Source organism: Protopterus annectens, chromosome 1.part1 (assembly GCF_019279795.1).
Source record: "Protopterus annectens isolate FY-2018-M chromosome 1.part1, PAN1.0, whole genome shotgun sequence".
In the NCBI taxonomy this organism is placed as follows: Eukaryota; Metazoa; Chordata; order Ceratodontiformes; family Protopteridae; genus Protopterus; species Protopterus annectens.
This window is the reverse complement of record NC_056726.1, coordinates 1,826,155,509-1,826,169,708: the sequence shown is the minus strand read 5'-3', so window position 1 is coordinate 1,826,169,708 and position 14,200 is coordinate 1,826,155,509. Positions and strand designations below refer to the sequence as shown.

Genomic DNA, 14,200 nt, shown 5'->3' with positions numbered 1-14,200 from the left:
AGTTTATATGATGTGTTTCATTGTGGTAGAGTGGGAAGGGTTTAGATAATTCTGAAGTGTTGTATTATAATAGGTATTCCTAGAGAAATGTCTGAGTTTATATGATGTGTTTCATTGTGGTAGAGTGGGAAGGGTTTAGATAATTCTGAAGTGTTGTATTATAATAGGTATTCCTAGAGAAATGTCTGAGTTTATATGATGTGTTTCATTGTGGTAGAGTGGGAAGGGTTTAGATAATTCTGAAGTGTTGTATTATAATAGGTATTCCTAGAGAAATGTCTGAGTTTATATGATGTGTTTCATTGTGGTAGAGTGGGAAGGGTTTAGATAATTCTGAAGTGTTGTATTATAATAGGTATTCCTAGAGAAATGTCTGAGTTTATATGATGTGTTTCATTGTGGTAGAGTGGGAAGGGTTTAGATAATTCTGAAGTGTTGTATTATAATAGGTATTCCTAGAGAAATGTCTGAGTTTATATGATGTGTTTCATTGTGGTAGAGTGGGAAGGGTTTAGATAATTCTGAAGTGTTGTATTATAATAGGTATTCCTAGAGAAATGTCTGAGTTTATATGATGTGTTTCATTGTGGTAGAGTGGGAAGGGTTTAGATAATTCTGAAGTGTTGTATTATAATAGGTATTCCTAGAGAAATGTCTGAGTTTATATGATGTGTTTCATTGTGGTAGAGTGGGAAGGGTTTAGATAATTCTGAAGTGTTGTATTATAATAGGTATTCCTAGAGAAATGTCTGAGTTTATATGATGTGTTTCATTGTGGTAGAGTGGGAAGGGTTTAGATAATTCTGAAGTGTTGTATTATAATAGGTATTCCTAGAGAAATGTCTGAGTTTATATGATGTGTTTCATTGTGGTAGAGTGGGAAGGGTTTAGATAATTCTGAAGTGTTGTGTTATAATAGGTATTCCTAGAGAAATGTCTGAGTTTATATGATGTGTTTCATTGTGGTAGAGTGGGAAGGGTTTAGATAATTCTGAAGTGTTGTATTATAATAGGTATTCCTAGAGAAATGTCTGAGTTTATATGATGTGTTTCATTGTGGTAGAGTGGGAAGGGTTTAGATAATTCTGAAGTGTTGTATTATAATAGGTATTCCTAGAGAAATGTCTGAGTTTATATGATGTGTTTCATTGTGGTAGAGTGGGAAGGGTTTAGATAATTCTGAAGTGTTGTATTATAATAGGTATTCCTAGAGAAATGTCTGAGTTTATATGATGTGTTTCATTGTGGTAGAGTGGGAAGGGTTTAGATAATTCTGAAGTGTTGTATTATAATAGGTATTCCTAGAGAAATGTCTGAGTTTATATGATGTGTTTCATTGTGGTAGAGTGGGAAGGGTTTAGATAATTCTGAAGTGTTGTATTATAATAGGTATTCCTAGAGAAATGTCTGAGTTTATATGATGTGTTTCATTGTGGTAGAGTGGGAAGGGTTTAGATAATTCTGAAGTGTTGTATTATAATAGGTATTCCTAGAGAAATGTCTGAGTTTATATGATGTGTTTCATTGTGGTAGAGTGGGAAGGGTTTAGATAATTCTGAAGTGTTGTATTATAATAGGTATTCCTAGAGAAATGTCTGAGTTTATATGATGTGTTTCATTGTGGTAGAGTGGGAAGGGTTTAGATAATTCTGAAGTGTTGTATTATAATAGGTATTCCTAGAGAAATGTCTGAGTTTATATGATGTGTTTCATTGTGGTAGAGTGGGAAGGGTTTAGATAATTCTGAAGTGTTGTATTATAATAGGTATTCCTAGAGAAATGTCTGAGTTTATATGATGTGTTTCATTGTGGTAGAGTGGGAAGGGTTTAGATAATTCTGAAGTGTTGTATTATAATAGGTATTCCTAGAGAAATGTCTGAGTTTATATGATGTGTTTCATTGTGGTAGAGTGGGAAGGGTTTAGATAATTCTGAAGTGTTGTATTATAATAGGTATTCCTAGAGAAATGTCTGAGTTTATATGATGTGTTTCATTGTGGTAGAGTGGGAAGGGTTTAGATAATTCTGAAGTGTTGTATTATAATAGGTATTCCTAGAGAAATGTCTGAGTTTATATGATGTGTTTCATTGTGGTAGAGTGGGAAGGGTTTAGATAATTCTGAAGTGTTGTATTATAATAGGTATTCCTAGAGAAATGTCTGAGTTTATATGATGTGTTTCATTGTGGTAGAGTGGGAAGGGTTTAGATAATTCTGAAGTGTTGTATTATAATAGGTATTCCTAGAGAAATGTCTGAGTTTATATGATGTGTTTCATTGTGGTAGAGTGGGAAGGGTTTAGATAATTCTGAAGTGTTGTATTATAATAGGTATTCCTAGAGAAATGTCTGAGTTTATATGATGTGTTTCATTGTGGTAGAGTGGGAAGGGTTTAGATAATTCTGAAGTGTTGTATTATAATAGGTATTCCTAGAGAAATGTCTGAGTTTATATGATGTGTTTCATTGTGGTAGAGTGGGAAGGGTTTAGATAATTCTGAAGTGTTGTATTATAATAGGTATTCCTAGAGAAATGTCTGAGTTTATATGATGTGTTTCATTGTGGTAGAGTGGGAAGGGTTTAGATAATTCTGAAGTGTTGTATTATAATAGGTATTCCTAGAGAAATGTCTGAGTTTATATGATGTGTTTCATTGTGGTAGAGTGGGAAGGGTTTAGATAATTCTGAAGTGTTGTATTATAATAGGTATTCCTAGAGAAATGTCTGAGTTTATATGATGTGTTTCATTGTGGTAGAGTGGGAAGGGTTTAGATAATTCTGAAGTGTTGTATTATAATAGGTATTCCTAGAGAAATGTCTGAGTTTATATGATGTGTTTCATTGTGGTAGAGTGGGAAGGGTTTAGATAATTCTGAAGTGTTGTATTATAATAGGTATTCCTAGAGAAATGTCTGAGTTTATATGATGTGTTTCATTGTGGTAGAGTGGGAAGGGTTTAGATAATTCTGAAGTGTTGTATTATAATAGGTATTCCTAGAGAAATGTCTGAGTTTATATGATGTGTTTCATTGTGGTAGAGTGGGAAGGGTTTAGATAATTCTGAAGTGTTGTATTATAATAGGTATTCCTAGAGAAATGTCTGAGTTTATATGATGTGTTTCATTGTGGTAGAGTGGGAAGGGTTTAGATAATTCTGAAGTGTTGTATTATAATAGGTATTCCTAGAGAAATGTCTGAGTTTATATGATGTGTTTCATTGTGGTAGAGTGGGAAGGGTTTAGATAATTCTGAAGTGTTGTATTATAATAGGTATTCCTAGAGAAATGTCTGAGTTTATATGATGTGTTTCATTGTGGTAGAGTGGGAAGGGTTTAGATAATTCTGAAGTGTTGTGTTATAATAGGTATTCCTAGAGAAATGTCTGAGTTTATATGATGTGTTTCATTGTGGTAGAGTGGGAAGGGTTTAGATAATTCTGAAGTGTTGTATTATAATAGGTATTCCTAGAGAAATGTCTGAGTTTATATGATGTGTTTCATTGTGGTAGAGTGGGAAGGGTTTAGATAATTCTGAAGTGTTGTATTATAATAGGTATTCCTAGAGAAATGTCTGAGTTTATATGATGTGTTTCATTGTGGTAGAGTGGGAAGGGTTTAGATAATTCTGAAGTGTTGTATTATAATAGGTATTCCTAGAGAAATGTCTGAGTTTATATGATGTGTTTCATTGTGGTAGAGTGGGAAGGGTTTAGATAATTCTGAAGTGTTGTATTATAATAGGTATTCCTAGAGAAATGTCTGAGTTTATATGATGTGTTTCATTGTGGTAGAGTGGGAAGGGTTTAGATAATTCTGAAGTGTTGTATTATAATAGGTATTCCTAGAGAAATGTCTGAGTTTATATGATGTGTTTCATTGTGGTAGAGTGGGAAGGGTTTAGATAATTCTGAAGTGTTGTATTATAATAGGTATTCCTAGAGAAATGTCTGAGTTTATATGATGTGTTTCATTGTGGTAGAGTGGGAAGGGTTTAGATAATTCTGAAGTGTTGTATTATAATAGGTATTCCTAGAGAAATGTCTGAGTTTATATGATGTGTTTCATTGTGGTAGAGTGGGAAGGGTTTAGATAATTCTGAAGTGTTGTATTATAATAGGTATTCCTAGAGAAATGTCTGAGTTTATATGATGTGTTTCATTGTGGTAGAGTGGGAAGGGTTTAGATAATTCTGAAGTGTTGTGTTATAATAGGTATTCCTAGAGAAATGTCTGAGTTTATATGATGTGTTTCATTGTGGTAGAGTGGGAAGGGTTTAGATAATTCTGAAGTGTTGTATTATAATAGGTATTCCTAGAGAAATGTCTGAGTTTATATGATGTGTTTCATTGTGGTAGAGTGGGAAGGATTCAGATAATTTAAAAGTTTTGCATGTATAAGATGACTGAACAAGTATATCTTTAGTGTTTATTTAAGTTATACTAGGTTGGCCTCGGCAATGAGAGACAGGGTAATGAGTTTCCCAGTTTGAGTCTTTAAGATGATTCATTTGACTGATTAGGGAAGTTTGAGAGAGTGATGAGTGTCTAAGTCAGATTACTATTAAAATTTCATAGTGCCTATGCTTGAATGGCATGTGTTTGAATGGCACTTTTCCATAGGGCACAATTAACTGTATGATAGAATTGAGCCAAATTTGCCACTGAAGTCTCCTAGAAGTATGAATTGATGAGGTCTAGTTAAAGGAATATTTTTGATTAATTATATCTATTAAACAGGTAAGGGCCAGGGTGGGCCATAGTCTACTGGAATATGATATGTTAGATTATTCAGTCTTTTGATAAGCAGGTTACCTAGTTTGGGCCCTGGTCACTAAAACTAGACAACTAGAGATTTGGTGAGAATTTATTATGATGGTGATTAGCAGCAAAAACTCAACTGCCTGCCTAAAAGTTTGTAGTTTTGCTTTGGTATATGTTATGGTTTCATACAGTCTAATATCTCAATGTTTTAGCCAGGATCTGGTCATGGCAATGCATGCATATTTCTAATGAGCAAATTTTGTTTTTGATGACACCTGCATTGAGTGAGACATATCAGTCCTTTCAAATATGGAAACATATGGGAAAAGAGATTTAGGTCAAATAACCTACTAGTAGTTTTAGGGAAAATGACTGCAGAGTGATGATATGCCTGTAAATGTTTTGGCAAATGTTAATTTGTCACTGCTTAGGTAGCACAGATTATATCAAAAGAGTCCATTGCTCCTAGTTAGGTACATGCATGCATTTTAAGGAGTTGTATGGTAGGATGTAATTGTGATGGAGGTTGTAGAATATATTGTTTTTCCTTTCCTTTATACTGGAAAGCTATAAGGAATAACTTCACAGTGGCGCAAGAAAAGCCACTGATGAAACATTTGTGCGTTGTAATTTGTAATATGTTTAAATAGACTCAGAAGTTTGGTAATTAAACACTGTTTTAGGGTGCATTTTACCATGATTGCATATGCATTATGATTGTACTGGGTATAAATAGAATTGGGGTTGGAAAGAGCTAGAATAAGAGTGAATAACATGAGGAACATGTGAAGAAGTCCTGTGTTTTCTTTCCAAAAAAAAATTGCTTTGCACATGTGCACATGTAATATGCTAGTTTATGCTATGGTGGAATTTATTGGAAAGGAACTTGCAAGTAAACAAACACTTTTATGATGTTTCGTTTTCAGTTCAGTTTACCAAATATTTCAATGTCTCTTGCTTTTTAGTTGTTTCAGTCACATTCTAATACTTTTGCCAAAATGGCTACCATTGGGTACTATTGGTGGTTTGTTGGACTGCAGACTAAAATGTAGGACTAGAAGACAAAGGGAAGTCAAGATTCAACTCTGAGTGGGAGAGTTACATAATTCCAGTACTAAGTCTTGTCAAAAGACTCCTTTTAAAATATAATGGTAGCCAGTGTAGGTGATGATAGGGAATTAGACTTTGAGCAAAGGACCCCAGCCACTAAATTTATTTTATTTTATTTATTTTTATTTATTTAAATTTGTTGACTGGGAGTGTCTGACTGGACGTAGGTCCATTTTCAGCGGAGGCTCGGGGAAAAAAGCTCCACAGTAAAATAAACAGACAGTAGTTACATTGGATTACATAGCGATTAACAATTTAACATAGCAATTACTTACAACATATTTACAGATGAAGAACATAGTACATCAGTAGACAACTAGAATCTTTATCTGTGAAGTACATAACAGACATTAACAAATGTTACAATGAGATGTTCCTGCTGTATAATAAGTACTAGACTTATGAGCATCTGAGCTTGCTATAATCAAGGTTGTTAGTGGAGTGGAAAGAAAGGTAGTGGTTGGATGGGGTGGATGATATTAGAGTGGGAGTTGCAAGGGCATAGCCAGCATGTTTTTAGGTGTGCTTTTAGTAAAGTTTTGAAGTGGGTGCATGATGGTATGGAGGTAATTGTGTGTGGGAGTGAGTTCCATAATTTGGCTATGGCACAAGAGAATAGTGCTTCACCAGCAGAGTTATTGGCTTTAGTGATCTGCAAGTGATTTTTGTTGCTAGATCTTAGTGGTCTGGTGGTGCGATAGGGTTGGAGTAGATTCTGGAGGGATGGGACATTTAGTGTAAAGTATAAAGTAACAAAACAAATCAGCATAGAAACTGTCAGAGAGAAATCCTGAGTTAACTATCCAAAAAGGGAAATAAAAACAGACACAGAAATTGAGGAGGGGACAAATGGACCACATACTGAACAAAAACTTAAAAGGGGAACCTGAACAACGTCTTAAGCTTTTCTCCACTCCACAAAAACAGAGAGTCAATGAGAAACAGAAGTAAGACTGTGCAGGTAAAACTACCTACGAGGGAGAACAAGGGAATCAAATAGTACTTCTGATAGGGAGAAAAACATTCCAGTAAGTTGTCTTTCTTAGGAAAGAAACTAGATGGGTGGAAGGGCTTGAACTGGCATTTATAGAAGAGACCATAGCCTCCACTTTATGTGAGGATGCCGAGAGAAATACATTGCTGACAACCAAATAAACCATGTAAATTTCAAGAAACTCACTGTGAGGACAACTCCCTATCTAGAGCTAGAGAGAGTAGTTGGGGATCAAAAAGAACAAAAAGGGCCCACCGCATACCTGTAGTTTGAGCTAGGATATGACATTTTACATAGACTAACCAAAGAGATGGAACAGACCCTGAACCAGTTATTAATTCCAAAACCTTTCAGAACACTTGCAATGAAATGAACTCAGCTATCCATACCATGATACAGTTATTGAGAAATAGGCAAAACAAAAGATAAAGTTTTGGCTAGATTCTATTGACTGGAGACAGAGAACTTTGTGTGCATCTCACGTTGAGGGACAAAGGACATCACCCAACTTAGAATTTAAGAATCCTCTGCTACCTTTGCCCATTGTAGAGGACCCTGTTGAACTCATAGTAATAGGCACTGTGGGCCTACTTGTGAAATCAAATAATTGGCTCCTGTATATCTTCTTTTCACACCCGATGCCTCTTCTACCTTCATCCAGCTGGGCTATTCATTCCATAAGAATGGGAGCTGGGAATTCCCAGGCTAGACTTGAAACCTATGGCCCATTAGTTCCTGCTCGGGAAGCCCCATCAGTCATCTGCTCCACACCACCAATCAGGTATTAGTAAGTAAGCTAGCTTAGCAGTTCTGGGGGTGGCCTGCTGTCTCCTCATAAGAGTACCCCCTCCCCACTCAGTGGCTCCTCTGAGCCCACAATTGCTACTTCCCAAGAGGGAGCATGCCTTCATATACTAGACTTCTCTCAGCTATTTAGTGCAAATGCAGTATACTAGTTTGAGCTCAGCCAGTTCAAAACCCATCTGGGTGAACAACTAGTGTTCACACTAATTGTCACCAGTGTGATGGGTTAGAGGCACTGCCCCCCCCATCCCACCCCCCCCCCCCCAAGGATAGGCCATCCAGCAGTGGCAGTTAAGCCAAATCCTTCCTAGCCAGCTCCAACAGGCACCTGAGCTGCCAAATAGTGCAGACACAGTTGCTGTCTCAGAAACAAGAATTAAAAGATCTTGTTTTCAAAAATAAGGGCTTAAGCTCAGTATTACCTGGTAAAAACAGTTTAATTCAACACAGCATATAAACTATACTTGAAGAGAAAGTACACTTAAAACCATATCAAATTTCAGAACTTCAGTGACAAAGTATGAAATAGGCTTATTCTTGGGGTTACAAAAGAATCTCAGAGTCAGTAGAATAGTTCCACTAAACAGTCCCCAAGCCTCAATAGGTCTATAACATTTTGTAATGACTTCAGGACAGTAAACAGCATTTCTAAATTTGACTCATATGCTCTGCTCCAAATCAGTGAACTGACTGGGATACAGGGCAAGGCTAGGTTTTTGTTCATTATGACTAATAAAGGCTATTAGGAAATCCCACAAGTCTCTGACACTAAGAAAAACAATATTTTCTATACCTGGTCTATTTCAGCATAAAATATTTTGTTCCCATCTAGAGCTTGCAATATTTCAGAGGCTGATAGACAAAATCTTTCGACTACACATTACATATGCAGCAGCCTGCCTGGATTATGTAGTAATATTCTCTGAAGATTGGGAGAATAATTTGCACAAGGTGCAAGCCACTTTAAACTATTTTATTTCTGACTATATTGGCAGTTAAGCCTGATAAATGCAAATTAGGAATGACAGAAGCTTGATACATGAGCTACGTAATCAGCCAAAGCTTGTTAAACCACAGGATGAAAAAGAGGAAGCCATGCAAAATTGGCACACACTAACCACTAAAAAAACAAGTGCAAGTTTTTTTTGGACTGTCTCTAATTTTGCCAGTATTGCCAACCCCATACTTAACTGACCAAAGGTAAGGCTCCACTAAAAGTACAGTGGACAAATGTAACAGAACACTCTGGAAGATTATACTATGCTCAGAGTCTATATTCATATCTCTTGACTTTTGAAACTACTTTCACTACATGTGTATGCTTCAGAATAGGGTACAAGTACAGTTTATTTCTCTTAGGTTGTATCTTGTTGAAGATTTTGGTTGCTGAAATACCCAAGTTTGTACTGGGAATTTGTTCACTGCATATGTTTAATTATGATGAAGTTAGTTACTTAAAACAATTTTCTAACATAACTAATTTTCCCATTATGCAGGTAATCAGAAACGTGGGATCATGCTAATGCATGTGATTTGGACATTAAAGTTGTCTTACTTCACTTTGTTACATTTCATCATACACAAAGGTAGGAATATTTAAAAAAAATAATTTTGTGATGAAAGGTTTTTAGGAATTTGTTGCTTATTTCACTATCCATTGCTCATTTCTCCAATCATAATGCTTGATATATATATATATATATATATATATATGTGTATATATATATATATATATATATATATATATATATATATATATATATATATATTTCACCATCCATTGCTCATTTCTCCAATTATAATGCCATATATATATAGAATTTATTTAGTCTTGAATTATTGCTTGTTTAAATTAACTTGGTAGAATTATTCATGTGACATAGGGAATGCTATAAAATATGTGATTCCTGAATTTATGATTTGTTCTGATTAAAATCTGTATAATAAATGGACAAAAGTGCTTACCTCTTGGTTAATAAATATTTAATAAGCATGGTTCCTATTGTTCTTCTCTTTACAGAAGAAGGCAACTACATGTTTTTGATCATCTAATTGTTCCTTTGTTTATTCTGGTTCACTCCTATTTTGGTTCTTAAGACCTCAGAGATTCATAACTAGAAGTAAGTGGGACAAAGGGGGCAACTGGCCTGAGTGCAAGGTGATAGGGCACACGATCAGGAAGTGCAGTTCCTGTATTCTTTTCTGAATACTGGTACAAAAAAGCTTCTTGTGTTGTATGGTAAGTAATATGTAGGATGCAATTAAAAATAGAAGACCTTTTCTGTTTTTTTTTTTGTTTTGTTTTTACTTTTCAAGTGAAGACAGCTGAAGGGGTGGGGTGCCAGATCAGAAACAGGCACCAGGGTTAAATGAGCCAGCCACAGCTCTGTTCATAATTAAGAAAATCAGTAGCATCAAAACTCTTAGTTATCAAGACAGACTGACAGCTTTCTCTCTATGCTAAGTGCCTTATAGACTCCTTTAGCCTTTTTGTGCCATGAAATCTCCAACATTAATATAATAATTAATATATCATGGTACATATGAAAATAGATCTAAATAACAACAGTATAATCAAACTAAATTAAAATTGCTAGAGACCAGGAAATGTAAATATATAAATACAGACTGAGATGAAAACTATTTTCCATAGTACAAGCAAAAGCTAGATCAAATTCTGCAAACTTATAATAAGGACATGCTTATACAGTGTTATCAAGATTTGCTTAGAGCACAAGAGTTCATTTCTTAAGAACAGCACATTGACTGTTTAAATATAAGTTTAAATACTCAAATAAATAAGGTCTGGGACAAAACTAATTTGTCCAGGATCATCTTAAGGGGTTAGTATAAGGGCAATGAGGGTGGGGGAGGGGGAGTAGGAATGGCTAGAAGGATTAAGTGTAGTGATAGGGATAGGTTAGTTACACTGTGGGTGGTAATGGGTTAATGGTATGGAGACTCAGAGGAAGTGAGGTAGATTTAGTGAAGGGTTTAGGTCTTAGTGTAGTGGAGGAAGTAGTGTCACATTTTTGTATGAGTTTGCAAGGGGGGAAGAGTAAACACTATTGGGTTAGGATTAGCAAGTTAGTATTGGCTGATGTGGCTCTTTGATTATTTTTTTGGAGCAGTTTAATGGGGGTTCTTTTTGGCAGACAGATTGGGTTGGGCAGGAGGAACTGCAATTGTTTATGGATGTGGCAGGAGGTATCTGAATGGGGACATTTTTTGGAGGGGGATGTTTTGTGGCTAAATGACCATGGGAATGGAATTGGAAGGAGTTGTGGGAAAGGGATGTTGCATTTTTGGAGTTAATAACAATTTGGGTAGCATCAATATTCTGGAAGGAGAAACTGAGGGGAAAGAGGGTAATTTTCCATTCAGACAACATGGCAGTGTTGCGGGTTTTGCAGATGATGACTGCTGGATCGGAAATGCTGCTGTTAGTCTTACATAAGTTAATCTTGCAGAGTTTGATAATTATTTTTTCATTCACAGGGGTGCAGAATGAGATTCCTGACAGTTTGTCTCGATTTCAGTTTTCCAGATTTCAATGGTTGGCTCCAGCAGTGGAGGAGGTGCCGCTGGCTTTCCCAGATGCTGTGTGGCATCTTGGGTTGACATAATCAGGAGCTTAGTGTAGCAGTCATGGGCAGTGTCCACCAGGAAGGCATATGGAAGGGCATTTTATGATTTTGATAAATTTGTTTTGCAATTACCTGAGGAAGAAAGGGTTTGGTCAGAGATTTGCTGCTTGGCTATTTAGCTCGACTTTGGGGGCAAGGTAAGGCAGTGCAAACAGTTAATGTGGATTTGGCAGCAATTAGTATATTTACGCAGGTGGCTCGATTGCATGACTTTATAAAGTTTTGGACAGTGGGGTGTATGTTGAGAGGATGGGGAAGAGTGGCTGGAGGGCAAATGGATATGCACTGGCTGTTAATGAGGCAGATTCTGAAAGTTTTACTGAAGGGTTTGGTGTTAGTGGACAGGGATGCAGTTAATTATGCTATGTGGGTTACTTTGAGAATGTGGATATATTTTGGTACATTTTGAGTGTCAGAGTTGTTAGGGTCATTACTTTGGAGGGATGTAATGATATGTTCAGGGGCAGTTCACATTGTGTTACAGAAATCCAAAACAGATCACCTGAGGAAAAGAGGATTGATAGTCTTGAGAAAAGATAGGAATGTAGGGCTTAGTCTGGCAGGTTGGGCTGCAGAACTCATGCGGACTCAGGTGAGTGGTTCTCATGATTTGGTTTTCTGTATGAGAACTGGGAGGATGGTAACAAGCAGTCAGTTTGTACAGGTCATAAGGAGGGCTTTTCAGTGTATGGCTTTTCCAGCTGAGAGGTTTGCAGCTCATTCATTTTGGATTGTGGGGCTTCAGATTTGGCAAGGGAAGGCAGATTCATTGAGACTATTAGAGGAGTAGGGAGGTGGTTTACTAATGCATTTTTATATTACATTAGATAATGGATTCAATTGCATTATTTTGTCTTTCAGGCTATCAGATTGTCATCTTGGGCCATTCCTATATCAACTGAGTGGAGAAAAGGGCAGCAGTTAGGACGGATAGAAAGAGTTTGGGATTGTCTCGATTAGGGCGGTCAGTTAGGTGGCATGGGACCAACCTACCCTCTCTTCTCTACCTATATAATCCCCCTCGGTCCCTCAGAAGTTCAGATAAATGTCTCTTACAGATACACAAACCTAATAAATCCATTGGGCAAAATCTTTATAGCTACATTCCTGCCCTAGCCTTGAATAAGCTCCCTCTGTACCTTAGAGCCATTACCCAAGTCCATGAATTTAAGAAAGCTCTTTGAAATTATTTAAATACTACCTGGACTTGTCACTGTGATCATCCTACTTGAATTTCTTCCCCACATTTATCCACCTAGGGTAATCCAAACTTCATACCTTTTTTCTTCCTTTTCTAACTGTTTTTTGTCTCTATCCTCATTCGTCCTTTTGTTCACTTTTTAGATTTCTCTTACTTGTACTATATGGGATATTTGCTAGTCTACTTTATTGTATTATAGTTTTAGTATCTACTTAATTATGAATTTATATTGTTTATCTTACTGTGGAACTTTTCTCCCCGGGCCTCCGCTGAAAAAGGGCATTAGCTCATAGGTTCATAGGTTCATAGGTTCATACTAGGCTATCTGCCCGAGGGCATTTACAAGCCTAGCCCATAGTTTTGTGGCTTACGCCACCCCTTTAGTATGGGGAACTATACCCATTATTTTGCTGTGCCTCTATTGAGCAGTGACACTGAGGTAATCCCTGGGGTATATCTGCGATCTCCCATCCATTGGTCAAGATTTCTCTTGAACAAGGCCAGCGAGGTGCTCTGCCTCACATATACCGGGATTTTATTCCACAGCATAGGGAGTCTTTGGGTGATGAATCTATCCCTCCAGCGCGTCCTATTAATAGCCGTGTCGAGGTTTAAGTCTCCCGCCCTTGTGGCTCTGACGGATCTAGATTTTTTGAGGTGAAGCATATTCATCAAATCTGGGTTTGACATGGCCTTGTATGTTAGGCAAAGGTCACCTCTGAGCAAGCGGTAAGCGACTGAATAGAGCTGGAGTTCTTTCAGTCGGGCAGCATAGGACAGATGTTTGAGACCCTTTATCCTTTTGGTGAGGTCAGTCAAACTATCCCGGTCAACAAATGTCAAATAAATAAATGGGATTTGAGGTCTTAGATGGCCTTAACATATGCATGAAGCTGAAGTGTTAAACTTACAGTTAGGTTTTCCTCAAATATTGGTGATACACCTAGGTGGGAATGACTTGGGAATAATTCCTAAGAAGCAGCTGGTAGATCGGATAGAGGAGGAGTTATGTATGTTGCAAGAACTATATCCATGCATGTGTATAGTATGGTCAGAGATAGTGCCACACTTGTGTTGGAGGAATACTGTTAGTTTTCAGGCTTTGGAGAGAACTAGGAGGTTTATTAATCACAGGTTGGCTCTACAGTTGGGAGCTTTGGGCATGCACATGATAGAACATCGGGATTTTGATGACAGGGATTTGGTTTGGTTTAGAGCTGATGGTGTGCATTTGAGTGACATTGACCTTGATTTATTTAATGTATGCTTGAGATTATTTTTAGATCGTTTGGTGAAGTTTTGGGGTAGAAGAGGGGGAACAGCCTAGAGTCAGGTTGGTGGGTGGAGAAGAGGGATGGGATTGCCCTCTTCTTTCTCCCTCTTAGTGATGGTGTTGATGTTACAGAGTTTTTGGAATCAAGTGAGCTGCAGGATGCTGCTTGATAAGAATAAGCGAGTGGAGTATGGACACTGCCTATTCAGACAGGGTGAGTCTGTACACTGCCCTGATTGATGCTAAGAAGAATATCATGTTTTAGTTATTTTGTTGCAGTTCTTGAATAAAGTTATTGGTTTCTGTTAGATTTTAATAAAGGTCATCAATATCTGTTGGTGTCGGTGTGTATTATTAAAGGGGGCCGGGACAAATATCCATTGATGTTGCCTTACATTATTAAATATACCCAT

General features: G+C 36.9%; 1 protein-coding gene across 1 annotated transcript in view; it reads left to right on the top strand.

The window, feature by feature from the left end:
- The window catches only part of CSF3R (colony stimulating factor 3 receptor), a 556,874-nt gene that overhangs the window by 18,841 nt on the left and 523,833 nt on the right, over positions 1 to 14,200 (top strand). The window contains exon 2 of the mRNA XM_044089705.1: positions 9,163 to 9,252. Coding sequence (XP_043945640.1) covers positions 9,183 to 9,252 — 70 coding nt within the window. The 5' untranslated portion in view covers positions 9,163 to 9,182. The remainder of the gene's footprint in view (positions 1 to 9,162; positions 9,253 to 14,200) is intronic.